The 21867-nt window shown below is 25.9% G+C and overlaps 2 protein-coding genes across 3 annotated transcripts; one reads left to right on the top strand and one right to left on the bottom strand.

Annotated features, from left to right (window-relative positions):
- The first annotated feature begins 8173 nt into the window (after positions 1-8173).
- LOC124940186 (gibberellin 2-beta-dioxygenase 1-like) lies at positions 8174-9376 on the top strand. Its single transcript, XM_047480670.1, has 3 exons — positions 8174-8586; positions 8666-9020; positions 9098-9376. The coding sequence occupies exons 1-3, from the start codon at positions 8192-8194 to the stop codon at positions 9350-9352; spliced, it is 1005 nt and encodes a 334-aa protein (XP_047336626.1). The 5' UTR covers positions 8174-8191; the 3' UTR covers positions 9353-9376.
- A 5416-nt stretch (positions 9377-14792) lies between these two features.
- LOC124938795 (interactor of constitutive active ROPs 1-like) lies at positions 14793-16608 on the bottom strand. Of its 2 annotated transcripts, none has more exons than XM_047479304.1 (2): positions 16340-16608; positions 14793-15941 (listed from the first exon to the last, which is right to left on the bottom strand). In XM_047479304.1, the coding sequence occupies exon 2, from the start codon at positions 15929-15931 to the stop codon at positions 15062-15064; it is 870 nt and encodes a 289-aa protein (XP_047335260.1). In that variant the 5' UTR covers positions 15932-15941; positions 16340-16608; the 3' UTR covers positions 14793-15061. The 2 variants fall into 2 exon arrangements, with proteins under 2 accessions (XP_047335260.1, XP_047335259.1); XM_047479303.1 differs by having other exon boundaries at positions 16400-16607.
- Between the last annotated feature and the right edge of the window lie 5259 nt (positions 16609-21867).

Consider the following 21867-nt stretch of genomic DNA (forward strand, 5'->3'; position numbering starts at 1 on the left):
TGAAATTATCATTATTTTTATTAATTATAAATAGAATATATATATATATATATATATAATATTATTAATAACCTTTTTATAAAAAATTAAAATAGTAAATATTTTCTTTTATAATAAAATCAATAAATTAAAATATTAAATTTAAGAAAATATTATTATTGAACATTAAATATTATCTTGAATTTAAAAGATGTTTTGTCATGCATGCATGTAGCAAAAAATTAAACTAAAAAGTAAAATTTAACCAGGAATCTAAATCAAAACTAATCTGATTTCAACATTATCTATCTGAACCTGAACTTGTAGAATTTGATTTTAAAAAAAAAATTCAATAAAAGCAAATAGAGATTTGAAGAAGCATTAGCATGATGAATGGAGATTACTTTATGTTAAAATTTGAAATTATTTTATAATAGAATCATTAAACTAAAATAAATATATATTATAAAAAAAAATCATAGTGACTTTCAACCTGACTTGAATTTAAAAAAATAATAAAAGTGTGAATATTGCATTTCTTATAATAAATAGAATATTATTTTTTTTAGCAGATTTAAGTATATTTGTCAAATACACCTATATTTTTTAATTACTATGAAAAGTTGGAATGATTTTACTGGTTTATAAATCATTTTTATTACCATTTCACATCATAAAAAAGTTCAGATTTATTCAAATAATAAATGTATGCAATTATTTTTTTAAATAAATTATGAAAATTGTGTAAACATACTCACAAAAAAATAAAATAATAATATTATAAAATTAATATACTTTTAAATAAAACTCTTTACCATTTAAAGTTATTTTTTATTTTAAGGATTTTATAAATTATCAACTGTTTTAATTTGAACAAATATCTCAAATTAAAAATGCCTCATATATTCATATCTTATTTTTTTTTATATTATACAACCAATTAATAAATAAGCTAAATATTCAACCCTCATTGATATGAAACATTGAAGATGGACTATAACTACTTTAAAATATAAAAAATCTTTATAGTGGACAATAAGAAAATCAATATTGATGGACAATCACCTTAGTCGGTCAGCCCATAAAAATGTAATTCTTATGTAATTTTTTATAGTGTAAAATTTAAATCATAATAAAATATTTTTACTGAATAATAAATATTGGACAAAATGGAACCCAGTGGGACTAAGATTTTAACAGGCCATAATTCCTATAAATAAATAGAAATGTTATTTTGTGTAATTTTGAGTTCTGACACAACATGTGTACTATGTAACAAATATTAATGTATGACATTGTGACCATATTAGGCAGCCCATCCTCTTTTGATATTGAAATACATTAATTGATCTGGTTTGGAGTTTCAAGAATAAATAATTTATGTGCAAATAATAGCAAGCCACCTTTTAAGGCCTTGAAAGTTTGATACGTGACAATATTATTATTATTATTATTTTCTTAAGTTTTATCAAATAGACCAAGTCTATCAATCATAAAAAATAAATGAAATACAATATTTTTATTTTATTTTATTAATATATATAAGATTATTTTAAAGGTTTTAAATCCTAAGCTTAAACTTTAAAATAATTCAAATTATTAACTAAAATATTATAATACCATTTATTTATTTTAATTTCTAAAGATAACTTAATATATATTTATACCAGTAATATTTATTTTATTTAAATAATAAAACTTTTAATAAATTAAATCGGATGATTATCCAAATAAACAGTTTTCCAACTTGGGTGACAAATTGGATAAGATTTGCAGAGTTCATCAAGCCGAGATAAGAATGGGCATCACTTGTCTGTGGGCTGAGTTGATTTCTCCAACTTGGGGTGGCAATTTCACCTATCAATTTATTATTTATATTTTGTTTTCATTTAAAGTTTTAATATTATGATCAAAAGTTAAAGAGAAATGATTAACTAGTATGAGATTATTGTGTCCTTGTGTCAAATTTTTTCATAATGGATTATTTTATTTATTATTATAAATTGTTTCATCTTACAAAAAATAATACTCAAAACCAAGTATAATATTAATATTTAAAAAAATTGTTATAATATATACTAAACATAAAATTATAAATTATTTACAATTATATATATATATATATATCATTTTTTATAATTAAAATCAAATAGTAATAATTTATACAACTTATATTATCATATATTATTTATATATTATTACCATCTATATTTATATACAACTTCTACCATATATAATATCATATTAAGCATCAAATTGGTGAGTTATTTGAATAATCCTTTAAATTATTTAAATAACTCTATTCTATCACTTATCTCATTATTAATAAATCAATTAATTTATTAATTAAAATATTAAAAACAATGTTAATAAATAAACATGTTTCATTAAATATTAATATTTTTAAGTTTATTTTACTAATAACTCAACTTTTCATAACTTATTATTAATTAAAATTATTTAAATTACCTCAAATATATCATTTAAATAACCAAATTAGAGCAAGGCCTTAGATTGCGGTTAGGTTTGAGTTATTTAAATAACATAAACCACACAAACATAATTCAACTCATCTCTTCGTTTATCACATTACTCAATTCATTAACTCAAATACTTAAAATACATCTATTTGAAATTATTATTATTATTATTATATATATATATATATTAATATATATATATATATATATATATTAATATCTCTAAGTTTTTTTTTTATCTCTTTTCAACTAATTCAAATAACCTAAGTCCCAAGAAAACTAATGTTTTTATGATAATGGATATATGGCTGATTAGAAATGATGTAGTTGTTACTTAAACAACAACTTAGTAAAAAAAAGTTAAGGAACAATATTGCTTTGTTTTTCATTATAATATATATATCCCCTAAATCCCAGTCTGTATAGAAAATTAAAAAAAAAATTACACTATGATTTTTGGTGTTCTTTTTACTAAGATTAGTGAAAAGTGTACATAAATTATTTTAAGTAATATTAGCCAAATAACACAGTCTGACTTGACTTAAACCAATCAAAGTATTCGAACTATAATCAAATTTGAGATATATATATATCATGATTAAATCTCTAATTAATAGTTTAAGCAAATTATTTTAGTAAGCTAATCACAACCACTTAAATTAAACAAATTGGGTAGGCCAACAAATTGATTGAATCGAAATAAAAAGTAGGATATTAATTAATTAATTTAAAAAAAAATAGAAGCAAAATGATTGGTTAAAAAAGAATCAGAACAGGGTATATAGATAGACATGAGATGGAGGAGGCTGATAAAATCTGTAATCTAGGGAGTGTCCAGCTGATTTGATGCCGCTTTTTTATTGTTTATAAATGGTTCAACGTTGTCATCAATTATTCTTTTGAAACAAATATGCTTAAATTTAGGGTTTGTTTTTAATTAAATTATTTGGTTAGTTTAGGGTTTAGGTTAAAAATAAAAGGGGATTATTTATAATTATTTGCTTTAGAGGTATAAACATTTAAAGAAAAAAAAAAGAAGTTTTTTTGTTATAGAAAAATAGATAATGTTTTAATTAATGAACAAATGTAGGATATATATGAAATGGATCTCAATGTTCAATTATATATATTTATCAACCACATTTTTCAAATTATAAATTAAAATATCTTATTATTTGTTTTTAAGTAAATCGATCAGTTTTAAGGACATCGATCATTATTTGTAGTTTTGTAGTTTTGAAGTTTTTATTATTTATAGAAATATTTTGGTCAAAAACATGTTTTTTCTAGTTCGTATAGTTTCACGAGTAGAATTAGATATGGAAGAAAACTTAATAATAGAAAGATAACCTTACATAAAAAGATGTTGTTTTTAGTTAGTGGGGGTGCAATGTAGTGATTTCTTCTCTGTGTCTTACATTGACAATATATTGATTCTTTTAAGGTTGATCATTGTTACATATTATTTGCGGAGATTGCTCCATATGATATTTTATGGAAAAAATTGTGATATTCTAAATTCTCTTAAAAAAATTCATTTTTTGGACGGAGCATATGTGAAGGGATTTTAACGGATGATAGATTCATAAATAAAACATGTATTATGGTTGGTTGTTGCAGAATGTGTTGCGAAGAAGTGTAAACGACACCTCAATTGTTTTTGCATTGCAAAGGAGATGTTGTGATTTGTAGCCTACTTTGGAAGATTATTCACATTGAGTGGGTAATGACCGAGTCAATTGTCGGTTGTTGAGACGTTTGGATAAAAACCGCGAGCTCAAATTGATTAAGTCGGTGAGTCTCTATCCCGATTATTTTCGTCTAAATTATTTAACTCAAAAAAACCGTAGAACGTTCAATGATCGCAGTTGACCGATCCGTTTATTCCACAACGTTATTATTACGACGATATGGAAAATCTTTTTGAAAAAACCGGTGAAGACGGTCGGTGAACTCGAAAAAGATCAACCATATATATATATATACCAAACCATTCAAAACACTCGTCCTCAAGGAATGATTTATTAACCCCATTAAATCCGCAATCACCCACAATCAAAGGGTAGACATAATTGAAGGAGAAATATTTATTTTTTTTATTATTGCATGTCTTCCCAGGGGCATCAACTTTAATCGCTATATATTAATTAATTAATTGAAGAAAGAAAAAGGGCATACTATAGGTTATTATATAGCAGGAACAGACATCCAACAATAATAGATCAGCTCCCTTATTCAAATAACATTATGAAATACAAGTTGTTTGAGGTAAGTGGGGTTATATCTTTCTTTTTTATTATTGCAAATTTCATTACCCAAAAACAAAGAGTGCCTTAATTACAAAAGGATGACACTACAAGAACAAAAGCTTGAAATATCTTTTTTAGTAATACATTATGGTGGTTTTAAGATAAGTTAATTAACCTTGAAAAACAAAACAAAAAATGAATAGTGTACATTTTATTGTCATGTCAAATAAATAAATAAAATGGGTCTCCCCCTATTATTGGGATGGGACAACATGAGATGAAAGTTCAAATTAGTTAATTAATTATTAATGTCATTAAATTTCCTGTTTAAATGGAAAAAGTTTAGAATTGACCGACATAATAATATAATATATAAGTTTATATATTCAATTAAGCTGCAAATGAGACAGTGTTTTAATTTATTAGCGGGGAGGAAACGAATAGAAGCAGACACATCTATTCTTTTTCACTAGCTTATAACTACTAGCTAGATTGATTAATAATATGATTTTCAAACTATATATTAATTATGACCGACTTAATTACATACATGATTAATATATTATATATAGACTCCACGTACCATTATTGGTTTGTGACTGGAATATTACTGGAGTCAACATTAAAACACGTGAAAATTTACACGATCAAACGAATCAGAACTATAAAGGGTTATGTCATCCACATCATCACTGTTTCATTATTCAGACATGTGTCGGTTTTATAAATAATATATATATCATATTAGTTCAATTATTTAGTAGACTCATCAATCTCCACCAATAAATAGAATACATATATAATACATATTATAATAATTGAAGCTTTCTCCACCAAAGTAAGGTTTGTTCCCGAGCTCCTCTTCCAACACTTTATATATATATATAGCTAGCACTTCACCAACTTTTTCTTTGCGGCTTCTTGCATTTCTCCCCAAGTAGTCTTAAACGCAAATGCACTCGCTTTGTCGTATATTTGTTCCAAAAATGGTTATATATGTTAGTGAAAATTGTTCACAATCGAGATATATAAATTAATTATAAGGATGTAGTAACTATATATGCATGATCAACTTACATTTTGGCCGATGTAATATATCCAAAATCTGGTGTGGGCTCGTTCATAAGGGTCGGATGGGCAGAAATTAGAATTTCCCGTCCATACCTCATCTCTAGAATAACGGAAGACTCGCAGATAGGTCCTATGTTGTGGATAGGAATCGGAATTTTTTGGTGAATCGGATTCATCTCCAATAACAATTGACTTTTGTTACTAAGATCTTGTTCCAAGTCGTTCATATTTCACAGCTTTCTCCTCCAAGCTACCAAATTAATGGGTTTGTCATTAGGTCCAACAAAACAACTTTTTGTGACATGGAAAATGATCGCCATTTTGAGTTTCTAGCTAGAGAATGCAAATGAGTTGTGGGAAATTTATAGGATACTTCTGCAAATGTTATTGGACTTTGAATTGTATTTTGACGGCTTATGAGTTATGACCAACTTTTCAATAAAAAAAAAAACAACAGTTTTTCCTATTGACCAAGTAACATGTACATATATTTTTCTTTGGAGGTCAAAAGTCATTGATATTAATCTTGTTAATGATCGTATGCGGTGATAACAATTAATAAATTTCAAAATATTTAGGAGATAATGACCTTGTTGAAAGAAAATGTGATACTAATTTTGCAAATAAAAAAAAATACTTTATTTATTTTATACAAATATATGAATTATACGTTGTATTGGTTAAAAGCTCTTTAAATGAATAATTATTAAGTTATCAATAAAAAAAAATAATTTAAGGATTGAATTATTTAACCAAATATGTTATTCAAATAATCTACCAAGCATGAAGATAGAGTTAAAATGGAATCTTCACAAAAGGAAAAACAAAAAAGAAGATGGAATCTATGAACGGATGAGCTGGAAATATATCCTTATCAACAACATCTGGGCTAGTGATAGAGAAAATCTAATTTAATTTGATCTGGATAGTGGTCATTCGTTTTTTTAATTATACCTAAAACAATTTCAGATATAATAAGTGTATAATTTTGTAAAAATAATAATTTTATATTTAATTATATTAATATATATATAATTAAAATTAAAATATATATATAATCTTTAAAAAAAATGTAATAGTAAAAATTATAAGAGAGAGAATAATTAAAACATTTAATAAAATAATAATAATTAAAATATTAAATGTTTGGTACAAACCTTATAAATACTTGACCATTAATTTAGATGTCTTTTCTATATATCGTTAGTTATATTATATTATATATTATATGTATATATATATTGTTTTCAATGATTAATTTCGGATTCATAGGACAGTTAATAGATGTGAACTTGGTGGAGCCTTGATGAATAGACAATTTCTATTAGGGGGTCTTTGCAGTTGTCATTTTCTCATTCTTCTTTCTTATTTTTATTTTTATTAATTATTTTAGAAGATTAATAGTAAGGTTTAAAATAAAATAAAAAGTATTTTAGTATTTTGATTAATGAGTTGAGTAATTTAATGAATAAAAAGTGAAATAATATTTGATTTTATTTGGACTATTAAAATAATTCGAACCGAAAAAGACCGGAAACAAGTTAGAATCAATTTTTGTTACATTTTGGTCTTTTATTTAACATATATGATATAAATGGTTAACTTTCAATATAAACTAAAATTCTAATAATTCAGATTAGAATTTTTTAAGTAGCATCATTTAAACAAAACAAAATACTTTAACAAAATTAAAATGCAATTTATAAAACATCTCTAAAAAAATTAAATTTCAAATAACTAAATATCAAGCCACCCACTAAAATAATTTTAGCATCTAGAGTGATACTTAAAAGATAAAATGTTAAGTTTTTTTATACTAAACATTATATTAATTTCAATAGTTTATTTGCTCCAAATTAATCTTTATCCACAATATATAACATATAATTTATTGAATTAACTAAGGATTGATATTTATATGTATTTGATACATTTAATTCATTCCCAAAATGTGTATGAGCAACATCAAATTTGGCTAAACTATTCCTGACCACTTATTCTTAATTGAAGAAGACCTTTAAGTATATATAATCAAATCAAACTTGGCCTATATAATGAAAATAATATTTAACTTATCCCAACTAAACAAGTCCTTATAATACTTATTAAACATTAATTGTATAATATAATTGATCTAACTTTAATAAAAGTTAAAATCAGTTATTATCATTACATCTATTTAAAAGTAAAAGTTAAATAAATAAATAAATAAATAAAAATGAATTCCATTCATGATTAAATTTGGTATCCATTTGTAATTATATGTAGTTAGGCAATGAAGCACTGATTTGATCCATCATTTATCGTTTTCTCCAAATTTCTCAATTTTGCCTCTTTCTATAAATAGAAGATGCAGCCAGCAACACATGTGCATAATCCCACTTCCATCCTCAATTATATACTTTCGACGACATGGTAGCCGTTGCAGTAACAGAGAACTTCACTTACGCCGCCGCCGCCACCACCACCGCCGCCGCCGTGAATATTCCCACCATAGACCTGTCTCATCCCGACGCCAAGAATCTACTAGTTAAAGCTTGCGAGGAGCTTGGATTCTTCAAGGTGGTCGGCCATGGAGTCCCTTTGGAGATCATTTCCAGGTTAGAAACAGAGGCCAACAATTTCTTTAGTCTTCCCCTGTTTCAAAAAGAGAAAGCGGGTTCACCAGATCCTTTTGGATATGGTAACAAGAATATTGGTCCAAATGGTGACATCGGATGGATCGAGTTTTTAATGTTGACTACAAATCCAGAGTTTGATTACAAAATATTCGAGTCTGTCTTCGGGGAAAACCTCAAAACCTTTCGGTACGTGTAACGTGTTTGTATAACAAATGATATTTTCTAAGAGGAAAAATCAATGGTTTTTCCTTGTTTTTTTTTGTAGAAGTGTGGTGAGTGATTACGTGAAGGCTGTGAAGAGGATGGCGTGTGATGTTCTTGAACTGGTGGCGGATGGTTTGAAGATTGATGAAAAGGATGCTTTGAGTAAGCTATTGAAGAATGAAGAAAGTGACTCTGTTTTTAGGTTAAACCATTACCCGCCATGCCCGGAGCTTGATCAACAACAGGTGAAAGGTAAACACTTAATAGGGTTTGGAGAGCACACTGACCCACAAATCATATCAGTGCTCAGATCTAACAACACTTGTGGCCTTCAAATCTGTTTGAGAGATGGCCGTTGGATCTCTGTCCCTCCTGATCACTGTTGTTTCTTCATCAACGTTGGTGATTCTTTACAGGTGGGTATATATAACTTAAAAAGTTCTTACAGAGAGTATGAATGATCAAAAAGAATTGCGTGTTTCAATTAATTCAGGTGATGACAAATGGGAGATTCAAGAGTGTGAAACACAGAGTTGTGGTGGGGAATAGTAAGAAATCAAGAGTGTCGATGGTATACTTTGGAGGGCCGCCGTTGACGGAAAAGATAGCGCCGTTGCCGGCGCTGATGAAAGGAGGTGAGGAAGAAAGTTTGTATAAAGAGTTTACGTGGTTTGAGTATAAGAAATCTGCATACAAATCACGCCTGGCTGATAATAGGCTTTGTTTGTTTGAGAAAATTGAAGCCTAGCTAGCTTTTCAAATAAATTTGTAATCATCGTCAAGGTCTTGTCTTTGATCTTGGCTTATTTCAATAATTATGTGTTCTTCTTTAATGGGCAATTGGGCATAGTTATTTTAAATAAATTGTGTAAGTAAAATAGACTGATGAAATGAAGGGAAAGGTGGTATAATGAAAAGCATTCTGGATCATTTCTCTCATTAAAAACTTGTTTGTATACAAATGTAAATTTACCCTCAACTATAATAAGTGATACAAAAGGATACTTAAGCCTAATATAACTTATAATTTGAATATAAACTTTATATTGCATTATTGATTCTGATACAAATACCATATTAATATGTGTTTTTGTGTAATCTAGGGTTATTTGAAAAAAAATTGTTTGATTAAGCTATTTTACTAAATATCTGTATTCTTAAATATTTTAATTTATGATTTGAATAATTTATAAAAAAAAAAATGAATGATGGGATGATATTTTTTTTAAAAATCAAAATAAAGCATTTTACACAAACTCTTTGTAATAGCTAATAAGTTTCATTCAATTTAAAATAAAGCATAAAGAATAGCCTTAAAAAATAAATAATTGAATAACCAAGAGGTTGTTTTAGGTAGATATTTATTTTAATTATTTAGATGATTATTTTTTTAGAGTATTATTATAAAAAATTACGTATTTAAATTAAAAAAATATTATTATTTATAATTTAAATGATGTGATTTATCATAAGAAGAATGGATTGATTGATTCTCAAAGTAAAAGGCTTTAACTCTAACCTAAACCTATATGTCTATTTTTAAATAAAATAATTGAGCTAAAATTTCAAGGTCAGGTTTGATATGATTCAAATTATGAATTAGTAGGTTAAACTACAAATTTATGTTTATGTATCTCTCATGATTATTATGTCTAAGAGTGAGTATAAAATTCGTTATCCAAAATCCGAGTCCGTATTCGATTTTTTTCGAAATTTAGATTCGAATCATTCAAATTTTTTAGTTCGAATTCGGATTCGAAATTGAAAAAATATTATCGGATATCCAAACTATCTGAATTCAATTTAATTTTCGATTTTGACTAATTTATAATTGACTAATTTATAATTGTGTGAAACATTATGTTTGAAATTTGTGGTGTTTTGATGTATTACTTTCTTAAATATTTTTAATAGTGATTATTATATTCAAGAGTGTAAAATATTTCGTATAATTTGGATTATTCATATCCAAAAAAATGGACGGTTCAGATTCGGATAGTTCGGACTCAGACTCGGGCTTGGACTCGGATAGTAAAATATGAAATTCGGATAGTTCGATTTCGGAATGTTTACCCTTAAAGTTAATTTAATCATTCAAAAAATTATATTTCTATCTTCTTACAATTCTTTTACTTTGGCCTTGTTTGGATTGAGGTTTTGAAAAAACTAGAGAGGAAAAAAAAATAATGATTGGTGATGATTTTGTGAAAGTGATGATTATTTTTGGTAAAAAGACTTAAAAGATATATATAAATAAATAATAATTTAAAATTGAGAGTATTTTAATATTTTGGTTAATGAAATAAATAATTAATGATTAAGAAAATAATTAATTAAAAATTTAATTTTAGATAAAAATTTTAAAAAACTCAAGAGAATAATGTCTTTATTTATTATATATATTGTTAAATGTGAGAAAACGAGATAAGGATAGGGAATGGAAGCAAAGAGACACGTGAGTGTTCAGTTTTTATAAAAATGAAAAAAGAAAAAACAGACAAGTCCCAAAGCGTGACAGACTTTGATCAGAGATATTGTCAGACTATATTTTTGAATTTTGAGTTTTTCATTTTGAATTCAATGAAATTTAATTATTCAGTAGTTTTTTTTCAATTTATTAAATAGTAAAGTAGACAATATCATCATATATTTTTTTAATTATATTACTTAATTTATTTATTAAAATAAAAATATTTTATATTACTTTTTCAAAAAATATTTTTATTATATAATTATATATATAATTTTTTTTATCAATGATTATAACATTCAAGATCACTCTAAACAAAATTAACTTAATAAAAAGTTATTTTAAACTATTATTTTTTTCCATATCATTAGAATAATTATTTCTAAAATTGTAAAATAAGAATAAGGTCTTGTTCTTATTTAAAATATCCAAATCAAATTAATTTTTCAATCAATCATTTCTCATTAATCACATCACTTATTTCATTAATTAAAATACTAAAATACCTTCTAATTTAAATTATTATTTTATATTTTATTTATATATATCAATACTTTTTAAGTCTTTTACCAAAAATAATTATTATCTCTTCAAAATTATCACCATCAATCAATTTTTCTCCCTCTTGGTTTTTAAAAAAACCCATAACAAATAAGGCCTAGGTAGAAGAAGTAAGGCAGCTAAAAATTTAGATATGTTTTAAAATTAAGTTAGACATCAACAAATAAATTAATAATTACTTTTTTGCCAAACATATTTACAAGACAATAGATTCATATATTTTTTTTAAATTAAATTTTCCCAAACTTAGGTTAGGGTCTTGTTCTGTATGGGTTTTAAAAAAAATTACAAAATTAAACATTATTTCAATTCTTTTTTATTAATTGCATCACTCAAATCATTAACTAAAGTACTAAAATAATTTTTATTTTAAATTATTATTTATTATTTTATTTATTTATATCAATACCTTTTAAGTCTATTTTGTTAAAAATAATCATCATCATCTCAAAATCATCGTTAATCATTATTATTTTTTTTCTATAAGTATTTATAAAAATTCCAATCTGAACAACCTCTAGGTTCAGTTTTGGTTTTTCAAAAATTCAAATAAAATCAAACATCATCTCACTTTGCTCTCATTTATCAAATCACTCAAATCATTAATATAAACATTAAAATACTTTCTATTTTAAATTCTTATTTTTCATTTTATTTATATATATCCATCAATATCCTTAAAATTTTTAATCAAAAATAAGCATTACCTTCTCAAAATAATGAATTTTTTATTTTTTTCTCTATTATATTTAAAATAAAAATATTTAATCTAAAAAAAAGTTATAAATGAAACTCATTATTTAAGGGTAAAATACATTCATATGCTTAAGATCATTGGTCGGAGTTGTCGAAAAAAATATATATATTAAAATGAAAAGAGTATTTATGAACGAATCAAGTAACAAAGTAATTTTATAAAATAAATTAAAAGGTGAAACATATATGAGAAAATTTGAGAAAGGGATAGACTGCAATTTAATTGACTGAAAAATAAAATAATTTTTTTTAAAGCAAAAAAATAAATCAATATATAATAATCTTAGCAAATAAGACATGGTGCATATAAAATTAGACATAAATAACAGTGTAACCAAGAAATTAGATAATTCAAAACAAATAAGATAATAGAACAATTAAGTGTATCCAGTATATTTAAGGTTGGTTATTCAAATGAGAAGAAAATATATGTACCCTCTCATGTACCCCTTGAACAAATAAAAACTTGTCTCCCGAAAATTTAAGGTAAAAATATTAAAATTGATATAAAATATTTTTGATTTGTGTTACAGGATAAAGATCATGCTATGTTCAGCTGATCCGCTCCCAACAACAAAACATAGGACTTGTTTGATATTTAGTTATTAAGATAAAATTCAATTTTTATTTCAAAATCTAAACATATTATCAAATATTAAATCATCAATTTTATACATTTAAATATCAAAACTATCCCACTTTCTAAGCCAACTTATTCTTTATCTCTAATCCAAAATTCTCAAACATTCATCGTATATCCTCTCAACTCAAACTCAAGAATAAACTAGTTTTAAAATTTTAAAAGCCAATTTTTTTTTCTCAAAATCCCACATCCTCCAACAATCCACAGAATGGATTAAAATACTGGCGGCTCGAGAATCTGTTGAATGATGAGGAACCGGAGGATAATAAGAGGGAAGGAGGAGGAGTGCATATTGAATAAGGACGATAGTCTTGTCATTAAAAGGAGTGCCTGCTGCTATATCCCCTGCTAGATAGCTGGATAGACTCCTCCATTACCTACTCTATTCTACACTAATCTAATCTAATCTAATCTAATCTAGATTAAGGCCTCATTTGATGAAGGCGGTTTTTGGGATAAAACCCAACTTTTATCATAAAACCTAAATATCTTATCAATCATCAAATCAAATAATTTTATCATTTAAATACCAAAACTACCCTCTAATTTTATCTTCTCTCAAACTACCATTCTCTCACCTACACTATATCTTCTAAAGTCAAAAGACAAATTAGTCTTTAAATTTTAAAAACCAATTTTTTCCTACTTTTTATCAAATAAGGGTTTTTTTAGATAAAACTCAACAAAATCCAAAAAACCATCTCCTCAAACAAGACCTAAATAATGATTTTTTTTAAAATTAAAGTTTAATTTTAGTCAATAATTTTAACAATTTAATTATTAAAAAAATAAAATAAATTATGTCGAAACTAGTGATGTGGTGGTATAAGAGTAAGTGCATCTGTTACTCTAAACACAACCATCTATGCTATATTAGATTTTTTAACAAAAAAATCTTAAAAAAAAACCATACATCAGTTAATTTAAACATTAATTCTAAAATTTTGACTCTCCTAGTTTAAATTTAGCATACCAAATACAAATTTTATAATTTTTTAATAATTCTTTTTCTCCTCTCTCTTCTATCATTTTTTTAATAATTCTTTCTCTCTTCTCTACCATTCTTTCTTTCTTCTCTTTCCCTCGTATTATAATAATAGATTTTGGAGGGAATGAATATTTTATAATTTTGTATGTATTGAACCGTTAAAATTTGAGATGTTAAAGTAAGTTCATATTGAGGGAATGAATATTTTATAATTTTGTATGTATTGAACCGTTAAAATTTGAGATGTTAAAGTAAGTTCATATTGTTTTAATGTATTTTAAATACTCAGACTTAAAGTAACTGATGCAGTTGTATAAGACATTTTAAATTAAATCAAACCATGCTCTATAATCTTAATTATTTGATTATTCTTAAATTAAAAATTGTTATATCTTTATTAATTTTAAATAATATTTGTTTTATTGATAGTTTATCTTACAAAATTTACAAATAGTTTTTTTTTTTTAAATCAATAAAAATACTAATAAATTAAAGATCGAACAAGCTCATACTTTATCTGGTTCATCGCGTTCCTCCTCTTTCATTGATTCAAGGATTGTTCTTCTTTGTCATGAAGACAATGAGCAATGAAGACAATGAGCAATCAAAGATCCCTTAAATGTTCATTCAACACTTCATGATAAGTCTGTCAATTTGGTTTCCTACCATATCTTTTAAACTAATAAAGTAACAACAAGCACATAAAATTTCTGATTTAAGAGCTCATTTAATGTGGAACTAGTTCCTTAATTTATCAACTAAAAACTATCAAATATCCAACAACATCAATCAAGCTCTGCTCTAAGAGAATAGAGTCTTGTAAAGTAGATGAAATGATCCACAAAGTGCACTACTTAATGATGAATTAAATCCAAATGATCAGGGTGATCGATCACTAAGAACACCTTACACATTGAAACTGAAATCGGTGTTTATGTGATTTTCCAAGCCCAAAAACAGCAGTAGCAGCAGCATTGGCTTGGATCAATAACAAAACACCAAACTCATATTGAGAATACATTCAAATGAATGCTTTCTTTTATTTCTGAACTTTCTTCTTCCACAAATCCCCAATCATTCTAATGCCAGATCCCCTCCTCTTTTCATGGCCAACCAATTCATTCTCCAACTCATCCACAATACTATACCCACCAACACCAACCGGATTCTCAAATATGTTCCCATACTGTTTATCCATCGAATTCGAACCCCACCTCTCCGATACTCTTCTCTCCATCCCCTCCGACATCACTACAGCAGCTGCATCCGCAGCTTTCCTCCATTGCTCTGTTTGAATTCTCAGTTTCTTCATCTCATCTTCCATCCCTTCTTTTGCTGCTTCCATGGCTTCCATTTTCAAAATCAACTCCCTTCTTTTATCTTTGCTTCCTTCTACCTCTTCCACCAACTGGCTCAGCCTTAACCGCATTTCCTCTTCCTTAGCTTCAGCAGAAGCCATCCCTGTCATTCTCTCTTCCACTTCAATTTTCAGCCTTTCATTCTCCTCAACAGAGATTTTCAGCTCTTTTTCCTTCACTTCTAGCATGGCTTTAAGAGCATTGATATCATCTTTACTCTCTGTAGGAACTTCAAACACATCTGTCTCCTTGTTTGTTTCAGTTATAGTCTTCTCATCGCGTGTCCTGGATTCTCGAACGCCCTTGTAAGGATTTATAGAAGATCTCTTGCTCTTTGCCCTCTTCACTGTGTCGGTTGAGTTTAACTGGTCTTTCAGAATCTTCAGCTCTTCCTGTGCTTGCCCGAGTTGGGATTCCAGATTGTTTATCCTACCTACCAACTTCTTCTGATTGGTTGAACTTGTTTGGATGATGCTCTTTCTCTGTGCAACTGGTCTGCGATGTAGAGGATCATAATCACAGCGAGATGGAGATGATTGCTTACGAGACATGTCTGATTCCCTATAGCAACAACAACAAGGTTTTACCATAATCAGATTTACAAGAATTGGTGCTGGTTTGCTTCATAAAAAGACCTTATTTTTCAATTCCAACTAAAAACTCATCTAGTTTAAGCTTGAGTTTGAGCTAACTCTCTAGATGGACATACATTGAACTGAACCCATTCCAGAAAATATCTATACGGTGAAAAATGAGCTCTTTGATGAACATTATTGCAGAAACAATCACTATTCTCCATGGAAAATCAAAACTCTAGTAGAAACAGAGCAAGCCTTATAAAGATAAACCCTAATGATGCTGACAAACTATTAAACTACTTACAAGTTAGTAGAAACGATTTGCTGACAAACCCTAATGATGCAAACTAAGAATAGTTGTAAATGATGAAAAAATGTTACCTTTTTTGAACAATGAAAATGAAACAGAAAGAAAATTCAGTGAATGAACATGAATCTCACCTGGGCTTCGGGTTCTGAAGAAGTTGGGCGAGAAAATCCTGGTTTTGAAGAGGGTAAAGAGAGAAAGTGAGAGTCCCACCCACTTAATCTAAATCGAGTGAATGTGATTGAGAGAAAACTTCACACTATGCGGTGCTCGCCGCTAGGAAGACACGCACAGCTTGGCAGCTTTACACTTAGCACGAGAAACAAGAGCCACCGCTCAATCCAATTTTGTTTGAATTACAAATTATTTGAAAACATCATCACATTTTAAATAGTAATATTTTTATTACCCTTTAACAAAATTTCAATATAATTCAAATCATTTTAGGGTTTGTTTGAGGAAGTATGTTTTTGAGTTTTACATGAGTTTTCTCATACAAAATTTGTTGGACAAGAATTAGAAAAAAATTAGTTTTTAAAATTTTAAGACTAATTTAGTCTTGAGAGAGAAAATTGATAATTAAATTATTAATAAGATATTTAAGTTTTGAAATAAAAACTGACCAATAATCAAATAATAAACAAGTCCTAGTTAACTTTTCTCATGAAACACATTTATTTCATCATTAAATAAAAAAAATACATTAAAAGTTATGAATTTGATTTCCATAAAAAAATGTTTTAAAATTGATTGAAATAAAAAAAAATTACATTAAAAGTTATGAATTTGATTTCCATAAAAAAAATGTTTTAAAATTGAATGAAATAACTTGATTGGATAAGGGTTATTTGAAAAATAATAATGAGTAGTAATTTTGAGAAAGTGTCAATTTTTTTTTATAAAAATATTCTATAATAATGATAAAATAAAAAAATAATAATTTAAATTTTTAATTAATAAATTAAGTGATTCCACTAGAAAGAAGTGAAGTGATTTTTTTTTAAATTGAATGATTGAAATATCTAAACAAGAATAAAGGATTTATATTTTTGAAATTGAGTGATTGAAATATCTAAACAAGACTGAAGTAATTTTTTTTAGATAGTAATGATAATTGAAATATATATAAAAAAGGTGAAAGGGCAATATAGTAATAAAAAAAAATTTGTACTAGAGGACAAACATAAATGCACGAGAATGAATGCTTTTTAAAAAATAAAGTCAATCTCCTTGCATTGTTAAATATACAAACAAATTATAATGACAATAATATTCCATGGTCAAAGACACCAATAACCTTCTAATTTCCATATATGTACAAAAAGGATATGCCATATTTGAATTTTAAATTACCACACCTACTGTTGTGGGTTTGTAAACTAAATTTAAAGTTGCTTTGATATAGCTTTTAATTATTATTTTAAAATAATTTACTTTTAACAAATATATATATATATATATATATATATATTGATGAAAAATTAAATTATTTGAGTTAATAACTAAAGTATTATTTTATATTTCATATTTAAAATTATTTGATTCATAAATAAGGATGATAACGAGAAAAATTTAAATCATAATAACCATTTATCAAACATGACCTTAATATATGTTTAAAAGCTATACTTCAAATCAAATACTTATTTTTATTAAACTTGATTTTTAAAACTTTAAAATTAAACTGGACCACCAAGTAGTGGGGCATAGCCGCATAGATATGTCAAGACTTTAAGACTTTTTAAAAATAAATTACAAAGAGGCAAATATAAATACTCATAATAGCTAGTAAAAAATATATAAATGAAATATACAAATCATTCAAAAATAATTTATATTAAAAATTGCAAGTATAAAAAAAAAACTTAATTATATAAGTTTTCTAATTAAAATAATAAGCCGCCTGTTTGATCCTTCTTTTCAACCACCAACATAATTAATGGTTTTGATTTGGTAGACCTAGGCAGATCCGAATATAAATTATATATTTAAAGCAAAATAAATATATAAAATCAATTTAAACTAGGAAAGGCGGGAAGTAGAGACAAAATATGATTTTTATTTATTTTTTATCATTGTCATTTGTTATCATCCTCTGTTTGATGTCTATCATTCAATTTTATATTCATTATTAAACATTATCACTTTAATTATTATTTTATTTCCATTTTAAATATTTTTTCTACATTATATATTTATATTTTTAATATTTTCAAATAAATCATATTTTAATAACTCAAATAAAAAAAAATTATAATAATTGAATTCAATTTTTTCATTAACTATTTGAAAAAGAGAATGGAGTTTAATGTGTAATATAATGATGGTTTTAACTTGTAAGCCACTCATCAATTTTGTTTGATTTGATTCTTTTTTTTTTTTATGTTAATTAGCCTTATTTAAACTGAAGAGTAAGAGATAGTTATAATAACACATAAATAACACTACAAACATATTTCCAAAATAAGATATAGTTCCCATAAAATTAAAAATACAATACAAACATAAGAATCATAATGGAACATATATAGTATTTTGAAAAGAACATCAAAACAACACAAAGTAATAATTCTAATAAAAAAAATCATTTTTGTTTATTTCGAATTCACAAATACATTATTATTAATTATTTTTATTAAGAGAATCTATCATGATTTCATGGTTATCACCTCACTCTAACTTAGGAGATTTTTAATAAAAATAATTAAACTCAAATTCTGTAATATTTTAAACAAAATTCTTCAAATTTGTCATACCCTGATAAATTAGCATAAAAACTATTTTATGAGGTTTTTTAAAAAATTCTTTTACTACATAAACAAATTTTTTTGTCCCAACATTATTCAATTTCAATAAATTAAATTAAACAAATTTTGAACATAAAAAATTATTATACTTTTCAAAAACAAATAAATCATAATTATTGTAAAGTTTGACTTACCATCTATAATGACTTTAAGGGTGTGTTTGATAATCATAAAATTGAAATTGGTGGTGGTGTATAATCATAATTTTTAAGTTTCACAGGCCATTCTATATGAATAAAAATTGAAATTGGAAGAATTCCAATAAAATTTAAGCCAAAATTTTTTATAATTCAAAGTGATATTTTTTTTTAAAAATTTAGAAAGTTAATCTATTTAACTAATATATTTTTTAATTTAGTATGTTATATAACATGTTAAATCAATAATTTTTTTTATCTTTAAACAAAATTATTAACACTTAAAATATTCTAATATATTAAGTCAAATCAATATTTTAATAATATATAAATGAAATATATTCAAATTATTTTTATTATATTTTTTCAAACATAAAAAAGGAGGTATAGAGATGAATTTGGAGAGGTCCGATAAAAAATAATAAAGAATAGTAGAGAGAGAAAAAATAGAAAATTTGTTATTTTTTTAACGAATCATATTGCGGTCGTCGTGTCATTCATCTAAAATTATCTCTCCCAAATTCCTACCTAGGGCTGTGCAAAAAACCAGAAAATCGATAACCCAACCGAACCAATAGTTAACCGGTTCCATTTTAACGGTTTATTAGTTAACCGGTCGGTTTTTTACCGGTTAAACGGTTCGGTTTTCGGTTTACCTATTTTTTTAACGGTTTAACCGGTAATAATTTAATTATACTTTTTTATATTTTATAATTTGTATTAGTTATTTTATAAATAATAGATATATTATAAATAATATTTAATAATTTATAACTCTTTTTTATTTTTAAATTATAAATTATAATTTTTATAGATTTAATTTTTTTAAACATTATAATTTATATAAAATTTTACAAAAATAAATTAAAAACAAACTGAATTTAATCAGATAGCCATTATTTATTATAACTTACTGATTCCACTTTTCGTTCTATCGGTTGAGAAGGAGATTAATCATATTCGCCTATACTTGTTGGTCAAAGAATAACCGACATAATGAATTTAAATTTTCTCAACAAATATATAAAAAATCTAACAAAATAACTCTAAAATATATTATATTGTTGCAATAAAATTATATATTATAACATATTCTTAAATACATCAGATAAATATATTATAATAATATAATATATTATAATAAAGACAAGAAAAGATAGAAAATAGTATAATAGGAAAGTGCAAATAATAATTTATAAAAAAAATCATTTCATAAATTTATTACTTAATTTAAAAAAATTGAATTATCGGTTCCTAGTTAAACCCGGTTAACCGATCAGAACCGATCAAAACCGATAGAACTAGAACCGGTAAAACCGATAACATTAACGGCCGGTTAATCGGTTTGTAAAATAAATGGCAAAACCGATCTTAACCGGAACCGTTTAACCATTGAACCGGTTAACTGGTCGGTTGAACACCCTATTCCTACCTAGGGATGGCAATGAGTACCCGTATGTCCGATACTCGTGGGTACCCGATAGTCGGGTTCGGGTATTTTAAATAGGGTATGGGGTCGGGGTCGGGCATGAGGTATGAGAGAAGATACCCGATCGGGTACGGGGTCGGGGATGGGGAGTGTGTGAAACCCAAACCCGATACCCGATTATATTAATATTAAAAATAAAATATTTTTTATTATAGTTTAATGTGACATTTCAAATATCTCATTATTACAAATATCATCATGAATATTTTGTTTTTATCAATACTCCACTCAAACATTATTTCTTTGTATTCCCCAAAAGACATTATTTCTTTATATTCCCCCAAAAATTATTTCTCTCATCATCTTCAAATTTTTCTTTTAATAACAAGATATATTTCAATCTCAACACTCTTCGTATTCAATCTTTAACTTTTTTTTAATATTCATTATATTTTCTTCACTCTAGCACAGCTAAGTTCTTATTTTTTCAAGATTTTCAACATAAATACATAGGTAAGTAATGTTTTTGTTTATTTTTTTAACATTCTGTTAGGGTCTAAAATCAAGGCCTCGGTCCTAGAATAAATTCCAGCAACGTTCCCCGGCACCCGGTCTCGGTCCTAGTGTGCACATGGGCCAGATTTCTGTTTTGTTGTATTATTATTTTGTTTTGCTTTCTTTTTCTAATTTACAAACTGAATTCTGTTATTTTCTAGTTATTGTTGTAACCGAATATTTTTGGGCAAGACATCACCTATATAAGGCTGATCTTTCTTCCCCAAGGACCCATGAATGGAATAATGAAGATATAAACTTCTTCCCTATTCATCTATTATTATTTACTATGGACTGTTTGGTATAGACCAACAGTAATTCTCTTCGCACCCTTGATTCTTCTATCCCTTTCCCCTAAATTCTCTATCGAAAACCTTCCGCTGCCCTTTGATTGTAGAATTTCACCGGTCTTATAGATCAAGAACGTGATTCTTGAACCCAAAACACTTATTACGAAACAAGTCGTAACACATTCATTCTAACTTTTCTTCGCAACAACAAAGTTCTTATTTCTTTCAAGATCTTCGACATAAGTCAATATTTTTTTTACATTTATTCTAACTTTTATTCACTTAGCAACAACAAAGTTTTTTTTTTTTTATTTTTGTAAAATCTATAACATAAATACTTAGGTAAGTAATGTTTTTGTTTATATTTTTAACATTTCGTTATTA

This window comes from Impatiens glandulifera, chromosome 5 (genome assembly GCF_907164915.1).
Source record: "Impatiens glandulifera chromosome 5, dImpGla2.1, whole genome shotgun sequence".
NCBI lineage: Eukaryota > Viridiplantae > Streptophyta > Magnoliopsida > Ericales > Balsaminaceae > Impatiens > Impatiens glandulifera.

Coding starts and splice junctions, on each gene's coding strand:
- LOC124938795 (XM_047479304.1), bottom strand. CDS start 15,931: ATGTCTCGTAAGCAATCATCTCCATCTCGCTGTGATTATGATCCTCTA.
- LOC124940186 (XM_047480670.1), top strand. CDS start 8,192: ATGGTAGCCGTTGCAGTAACAGAGAACTTCACTTACGCCGCCGCCGCC. Junction 8,587..8,665: donor GAAAACCTCAAAACCTTTCG/GTACGTGTAACG, acceptor TTTTTTTTGTAG/AAGTGTGGTGAGTGATTACG. Junction 9,021..9,097: donor ACGTTGGTGATTCTTTACAG/GTGGGTATATAT, acceptor CAATTAATTCAG/GTGATGACAAATGGGAGATT.